The sequence below is a fragment of the Rhinatrema bivittatum genome, chromosome 16, assembly GCF_901001135.1.
Source record: "Rhinatrema bivittatum chromosome 16, aRhiBiv1.1, whole genome shotgun sequence".
NCBI lineage: Eukaryota > Metazoa > Chordata > Amphibia > Gymnophiona > Rhinatrematidae > Rhinatrema > Rhinatrema bivittatum.
Genome location: NC_042630.1, coordinates 15,458,270 through 15,466,337, shown reverse-complemented (window position 1 = coordinate 15,466,337; position 8,068 = coordinate 15,458,270). Strand labels below are relative to the sequence as shown.

Here is an 8,068-nt window from a genome sequence, read left to right as displayed (position 1 = left end):
TCGCTACCGCGCGCATGATATAAAATCCAGGGTCGGCGCACGCAGGGGGGTGCACAATTGTGCAACCTGCATGCGCCGAGCCGAGCAGCCTGCCTCCGTTCCCTCCGCCCTCCCGCACCTTCCCCTCCCTTCCCCTATCTAATCCGCCCCCCCAGCCCTTTATTGAAGAAGTTACGCCTGCCGGCTCGCCATCCCCCGGCCCGGTGGCTGTTCCGGAGGCCTCAGTCCCGCCCCCGGGCTGGCGCCCCGCCCACAGCCCCGCCCCCGGAACGCCCATTATTTCAAGCCCCGGGACTTACACGCATCCTGGGGCTTGTGCGCACCGCCAAGCCTATGTAAGATAGGCTTGGCGCGCGCAGGAGGAGGCAGGGGTAGGTTTTCGGGGGTTGCACGCGTATCTTATGTGCGCAACCCTTTGAAAATCTACCCCTTATTGTGAAATCTCGCCACCACTAACACTAAATTATCCCCTGAATACCTCCTGTATGCTCTGTTTCAAGACGTGAACAGCTGTTGGTCCTCCTGACGCGGCCTTGACGCGAAACATGGCCGTGTCGGGGCTTCCATGGATAACAAAATGCCTGCAAGGTTTACATGAGGTATTTGTGACCACCCTGTCAAATGCCTTCTGCTGGTCTAGAGCAAGAAGAGCGATTGGCAGACCAGCCCTGAAAGCAAGATGGATCAGATCCTGGACCAAAAAGATGTTATTGAATATGGTCCGTCCCGGGATCGTGTAGGACTGGTCGGGGAGAATCATGTTGGCTAGCACAGACTTAAGCCGCAGCAAGATAGCTTCGGCTATGATCTTATAGTCTGATGGAAGTATTAAAAATCCCAGAACAAGCTATTCAACCTACTACAAGAATTTATTATTTATCACCTTTTAAGAAAAAACTTGAAGAGGGTCAGACTATGCAGTCTTTATCTCCAGTTGTGTCTGCTAACTTAAATATTTCAGAGGTCCTTGCCACTTCTGATAGTGAAATACCTCAACTAGCCACTTTAATTGTTTCCTTTTTTACTGGAATCGGATAGGGATTGGACTCTTACCATGTTTTCTAGACATTGCCTGGAACTTTTCCTTTATCTTAAGGTTTGAGTTTTTCCGGACCTAGCTAGACACACGCAGAAAAAGAGGAAACCTCTTAATGAGTTTTGCAACTGGGTGCTTTTCTTATTTTGAATCCATGTAAATGTCTCATAAAATATCATGTTTCTTATAGTTTCGTTTATCCATCTCAGCTGTCAAACTCTCATAGATAAAGGGTTAATTGGTGTGGAGATTCCATCTTCAAATGTTAATTGACCTCATATGGGTTGTGAATGTAAGTCCGTTATACGGATTTGATACCTCTCTGTATGTTAGTATTCCCTGTATTTTTCTTCATATTTCATCTGGAATGGTGTTTGGATCCTAATGCTTGAGGACGTGGATCAATATTTGGCATTAACAAGTTTTCCTGTATTGATTCTGTGAAGGCCTGTTTTCAGGTTATCTATATGTATAAAGCATATGTCACTTGTTTTCTTCTCAAGTTTTGCTTGAATGTATTTATAAAATGCAATTTAAAAAAATTTTAAGTATTGTTTTATTTGATTCCTCCTACTTAGCATCGCGCTGATACTATTAGGAGGAATCATAGCAGGATTTTTTTTTTTCAATGCACCCTTGTGCGTGGCATATCTTTAGTCTAGCTGGTGTAGTTTGCCACGCTGCAAGGAACATTGGCCACGCAGAAAATTTATTGGATCATGGGGATTAGCTAATAGCCTCATCTACATGAATTTACATGTGATGAAAGCTACTAGCTGTGCAGTGATTTGGACGCGCTAATCCCCTTATTGGTTAGGGGGTTATGGACACACATCCAACCACGTTTTAAGCCATGCACAGTGGCTAGCGCACAGTGTTGTATCGGCCCCTTTTGTCCCACCATAAGCACAGAGAAACCCACTTCAAGTTTTAACACTTTATTTTCAAAAGGATTCATAATCAGCCAGCTATGAGATAAATAAACATTACAGTTAATATTAAATTCAGTAAGTTTTCTATCATTTCACAGAAATGTAGAAGGTAATACTGTTCTTGAAATATGATATTAAATGCGTACAGCAATGAAAGACTGACACATACTACAGCGTGACCTGTGATCTCAGAAGACAGCATGGATGGGGCTTAGAGAACCAGGATTAGTCTCATGTATTGTGATTATGTGGCATTCTGAGATTCAGCCCATCAAATGCACATCAGCCAGGCTGCTCTGTGGCAAATAAAAAGGACTGATAGAGGAAATACATACAGAGAAAATAAGGTACATCACCAATGGTCTGACAAAAGAGGTCAAAACTCCGGGTCAAGGTTTTCTGAATCAGCACAAAATGAAAATGAACCTCATTCTTATTTATAACACTATGCAAATAGTCTCATGGATAGTTCATAACCACAGGTCACAACATCAGTCCATAATTGAAAGCAAGCTGCAAAGAGGGGTAGTCCAGCAGTGCAGCTGAGCAGGCTCGCTGCCCCAGGAATGATATGCTGTGAAAAGAGATCTGAAACAGCACCCAGCCCAGGATCCTGGCAAGAGTGCGGCACATATCAAAGTCTGGAACAAGCACCTAACCCCAGCTGTGGTGAGCAGTGTCCCTCCTAGATAAGCAGAGTTTCGATGAGGTTTTATCAGACCACAAGGCTTGGGGCCCCCTCAGGGATGCTCAGTGTCCATAGGTGAGCCACTTCCTGCTCTTACATAATGTAACAGTTCATCAGCGCCAGGTCTCGAAGCTCTTCATGATCAATGGCTTGTGAAAAGAAAAAACAGAAGTATGCTGTCAGCACAAAAGTATGCAGGCAAACAAGCTAAGACAAAGGATTGCTGGAAATACCAGGGCTAAACTCCTAAAATAACCCCACAGCCCCGCCAGCGATAGGCTGATTCAACCTCAAGCCTAATTCCACAACTTCCTATCCACCCTTCCAGGAATGCAATGGGTGCTCCCGTCTGGATTCAATAGATCAGGGTTAGGCAACTATGGAGCTGGCATAGGTTTGAGTATGTGATGTGCCACCCAGGATTTGCTTCAATTGATTGGGGGATTGTGGGGTACCATTCTCCCTCGTGCTGGAGAGTAGCCTAGTGGATAGAGCAGTGGGCTATAAATCAGGAAACTAGGGTTCAAGTCCTGCTGTTGCTCCCTTTGGCAAGTTACTTTACCCTCCATTACCTCAGGTACAAACTTAGATTGTAAGCCCTCTGGGGATAGGGGAAAGGGAAATACCTACAGTACCTGAATGTAATCTACTTTGAAGCTCTGTGAAAAGTGGAATATAAAATAAATAAATTGTCCTCAAGGGACTGTAACTAGCCAGGGTTTCAGGATATCCCTCGTGAATATTTAATGGGGTTACCCTGAAAACCTGATTGGTCAGAGGCCGTCGAGGACTAGAGTTGGTTACCGCACTCCTGAGAATAACCACCACAAATTTCTCCCCCTCCAATGATAGATCTATCTCTTAAGTAACCCCCACTTCCAAGGATAAAATGATTCAGCTTCTAGTCTATAATAACCCCTCATTCAGGGCTTTTCAAGCTTTTCTGGAACCCACAGCCAGCTAGGTTTTCAAGATATCCACAATAAATATACATGAGATGAATGTCCATACAGCAGGTCTCTAATGTATCCAGATTTATCTCATGCATTTTGATTGGCCATGGGGGTCCTGAGGATAGGATTGAGAAGAACTGCCTCTGTCTTTCCTGGCGGAAAGGAGGGAAAGAGGAGATATGATAGACATTTAAATACCTCCAAGGAATAAATGCAGAGGAGACAGGCCTCTTTCAATGGAAAGGAGGTTCTGGAATGAGGGTGAATGGGATGAGGGTGAATGGGGTAGCCTGCGGAATAATCTAAGGACATTTCTTTATGGAGAGGACAGTGGATGAAAGGAACAGCCTCCCTGTGGATATAGTGGAGACGAAGGCAGTGTGAGAATTCAAGAAAGCTTGGGACAAGCACAGAATATCTCGGAGGGAGAAAAAGGGACTAAAGCAGAACAGGAGATGTGGATGGCTCCTATGGTCTTTATCTGCCATCATATTCTGTTTCTATATCCCCCCCATACGATACAATTGCTCAACCTTTAAACCTAACCATATAAATATATATAGCTCATGCCTTTTCACCGGTACAGTATTTTCCCTGTCCCACGGTATTTCCAATCTAAGTTGTACCTGAGGCAATGGAGGGTGAAATGACTTGTCCAAGGAGCAGCAGTGTCAGCTGCCCCTAGGACAGGGATAGTGACCTCCAGTCCTCTAGTGCCACAAACAGGCCAGGTTTTCAGGATATCCACAATGAATATGCATAAGATAGATTTGCATACAATGGAGGCAGTGCATGCAAATCTGTCTCATGCACGTTCATTGTAGATATCCTGCAAACCCGGCCTGTTCGTGGCACTCCAGGACTACAGTTCTCCATCCCTGCCCTAGGATATAACTGACATCTATAATAACCCAGAGGCACCCTTAGATCAACCTCTAGGATAATCCCAGTTACCTCAACCCCATCCCATGCAATGAATATCTCCGAATTCAATGATTTATCCCATAGAATATCACCCACATTTACAATGAGGTAACCTTCAAAATAACCCTCACACCCTAAGAATTCAATGACTTGACCTCCTAAATGGCCTTCGCTCATATGTTGCTATTTCAAAAGCACCGTTAACCGCTTTGAGCAAGTTTCCTGTTCAAAAGGCGGATTACAAATAAATAAATACAATAACCCCACCAGTTTCCCGCCCCCTCGCTACACAAAGGCTCGAGACACAAAGCAGGTGACAGGCCGCAGACGGCTGGCTCCCGCCCTTTTTTTGTTTTGATTCCCCAGTTGCTGCAGCAACAGTAGCACGCGACGGCTGCAATCCCCCGCCCAAAGCTTCTCGCGGCACGCGCCGCTGGCTGTTGATAGTTACCTGGGCGACGGGTCGAGCGCGCAGGCGCGCTGAGGGCTTTTATCAGCATCTTACGCGCCGCCCGCCATATACTCCGCTTCGGGAGCGGGCGCTCTCGCTTGTCTTTGTCCCCATCCTCAGCCTCATCCTCGTCCTTAAGCTCGGCTCCCAGCCGCTCCCAGAGCTCGAGGTCCAGCGGCAGCGACGTCACGCCGCCGGGGGGCAGAGGCGCGGGCGCTCGGCAGAAGGGACACGCGACCGCCGCCGACCCCTGCGCCTGCGCGGCGCAGTGGGCCGCCAGCTCGCGCAGGCAGCGTGTGCAGAGGGCGTGCGGGCAGGGGCAGCGCGTGAGGCGGCGGGGCGCGCGGCTGCAGCGGTTGAAGGGCCGGTAGCAGACGGGACATTCGGGCTCCTCTCCCGCCATCGCTGGTTGCAGTGAGGCCGCACATCTCGCCTTCGTTATTTTATACACGGCTTCCTCCTCTGCTGGAAACGGCCGTGGGCGGGACCGCCCCGCTCACACCACCCCTGGGCGGGGTCCGAAGCGGAGGCCGGACCGCTCCTAAAGTCGTTTGGAGCAGAGGCGCGTGCACCCCTTCTGAAGATGTCCGGAAGAGGGTCAGCACTTGGTGACCCCCAGGCTGCCAGCCAAGAGATTTTTTTTTTCAATTAAGCCTTTACTAAATGTACATCAAATGAACTAAAATAGAAAACCATGTTGCTGATATATAAAACTAACGAAGAAAGAGAATATTCTGAACAGGAAAAAACAATTACATCAACCAGTCCACATTAGTGAGCAAGCTGCTGGTTAAAGAAGAAAAAATGAAATAAACTTAATTCCAACAACAAGTATAAGAAGAGAACGCTTGAAATTAATAACTACCATTTTGCACCTATCCTGAAGGGGGCAGAGAATACAAATTATTTTTTATAAGATTTATTTATTTAAAAGCATTTGCTATCCGCCCCTCCATAAAACAATATGGTAACAAATATGTGAAAGAAAGTTGCACCAAGGGTGAAAACTTTGTCTCAAAGTTTTTCTTAGACACTGAGTTAAATAAAAACATCAGGAAAAACTTGTACTTTTTGACCATAAAACTGGAAATCCTTATTAAAATATTTCTGAAATAAATCTTATCACATTCAGCACAAAAGGACAGTAGGAATATTGTCAAATTAAGGGATTACTGGTCCATCCCACCTTCCGGATTAATATTCCTCCTCTTGGAGACATAATGTTCATGGCACTTGTTTTCCACAACTTCTAAAAAAAAAATTGATCAATAATAGATCTTGGATATCGCTGGTAACTTTTTGTTAGAAAAACCCAAAATATCACACCCAATTTTTTTTAACATCTCACTCACTGATAAATCTAGTCATTGAGAAATTTTAAAAGTGTAAATTCTTCCCTCTGAAAATTTTCAATATTCTCTAACCTAAGAACATAAGAAATTGCCATGCTGGGTCAAACCAAGGGTCCATCAAGCCCAGCATCCTGTTTCCAACAGAGGCCAAAACCAGGCCAACAAGAACCTGGCAATTACCCAAACACTAAGAAGATCCCATGCTACTGATGCAATTAATAACAGTGGCTATTCCCTAAGTAAACTTGATTAATAGCAGTTAATGGACTTCTCCAAGAACTTATCCAAACCTTTTTTGAACCCTATTAGACTAACATGAGAAGTTTATAAAGCTTGCGCTGTTACCACTTTATTTATTTATTTGAGTGTTTTATATACCATCATTCCATATGAGAATCCCTAGTTCACAACGGTATATAGGATTTTTGATATTTCAATACAGATACGATACTCTCAAAAAAACATAAATGAAATACATGATCTTGAAATTTCAACTTAGTTTCTTCTGTGAATTTTTCTCAGTTGTGTGTTCTTTCCATTTTGGAGATCACCCACTAAAGACATATTGCTAGGCTCCACAAATTCATCAGATGATTCAATTGGGTGATGGATTGGAGATGGTAAAGGAACCTTAATCGCTCAATTAACATTAGAACTGATAGTCACACCCTACATGCTCAACAAGGAATCTTCAGTATCCCCTATCATTAGAGGGTGCAATAGTGGTAAAGCTGAGCTTGGGCCAATGGAGGCTCCAGAACAAAATGTAGACTCATCCTTTTTACCCATAGGAGCAACAAGTTGCCACATAGGACCAAAGGAAAGGAAACGTGGACCTTACCCTTCCTTTTCTTCTCCATAAATGTAACCAGGGATCGTGATCCCTGGTATCCCTTTGGTGTGCAGCTTTGGCACACCACAGGAACACTGTTGAAGTAGGCCCCGCAGGTCTCCCAGTAATGACAGGAAGATTCATTCACAGGAGGAAGGGCAGGCAGCATCGGCACTACAGTCACAATTCTTTCACTGGTCTCTCCTCCACCCAAGTTGTGCCTCCTGCTGCAGAGATGCCATTGAAGTAGGCATCACAGGTCTCCCAGTGCTGCAGTCACAAATCTTTCACTGGTCTCTCCTCATCCTAGGTTGTGCCCCCTGTAATCCAGGAGATCTTAATTTTCAGAGCCAGGACTGCAAAGCTTCTCCATGCACTTTATGTGATTAACATAGCCAGCGTGGAAGAATTGTAGGATAAGGGGTGTGCATTTGATACCCAAGGAGTTCTCAACCCAGTCCTCAGGACACACACACACACACGTCCGGTTTTCAGGCTATCTGCAATAAATATGCATGAGATAGATTTGTATGTACTGTTTCCATTGTAAGTAAATCAGTCTTATGCTGATCTTAAAAACCTGACTGGCTGGATGTGTCCCAGAGGATTAGGTTGAGAACCATTGTTGTAGTCAGTGTGGAACAATAGGATGCCAGGGTGTGCATGATGTTATTTGTAATACCAAAACAAACCAATAGATGCAGAAAGCCTATGTTGATGGCATTTGTGGGGTAATGGGATGCAGCAACTGTGATGTCATGGTGACAGCACCAGAGCAAAAATGATGTTAGCAGTGTCACTTTAAGGATATTGAGGAAAGTGAGCCAGGGATTAGCACAAAGCTCAATGTAGCATCTGATTCGCACCTGAATTGGCAATTCTGAGGGTTAAATTTCTGCA

General features: G+C 45.0%; 1 protein-coding gene across 1 annotated transcript; it reads right to left on the bottom strand.

Annotated features, from left to right (window-relative positions):
- Positions 1 to 1,958: 1,958 nt before the first annotated feature.
- On the bottom strand, positions 1,959 to 5,891 carry RNF227 (ring finger protein 227). The gene is made up of 2 exons (XM_029581702.1): positions 4,985 to 5,891; positions 1,959 to 2,805 (listed from the first exon to the last, which is right to left on the bottom strand). Exons 1-2 carry the CDS (start codon positions 5,385 to 5,387, stop codon positions 2,750 to 2,752), a joined length of 459 nt encoding a protein of 152 aa, XP_029437562.1. The 5' UTR covers positions 5,388 to 5,891; the 3' UTR covers positions 1,959 to 2,749.
- Between the last annotated feature and the right edge of the window lie 2,177 nt (positions 5,892 to 8,068).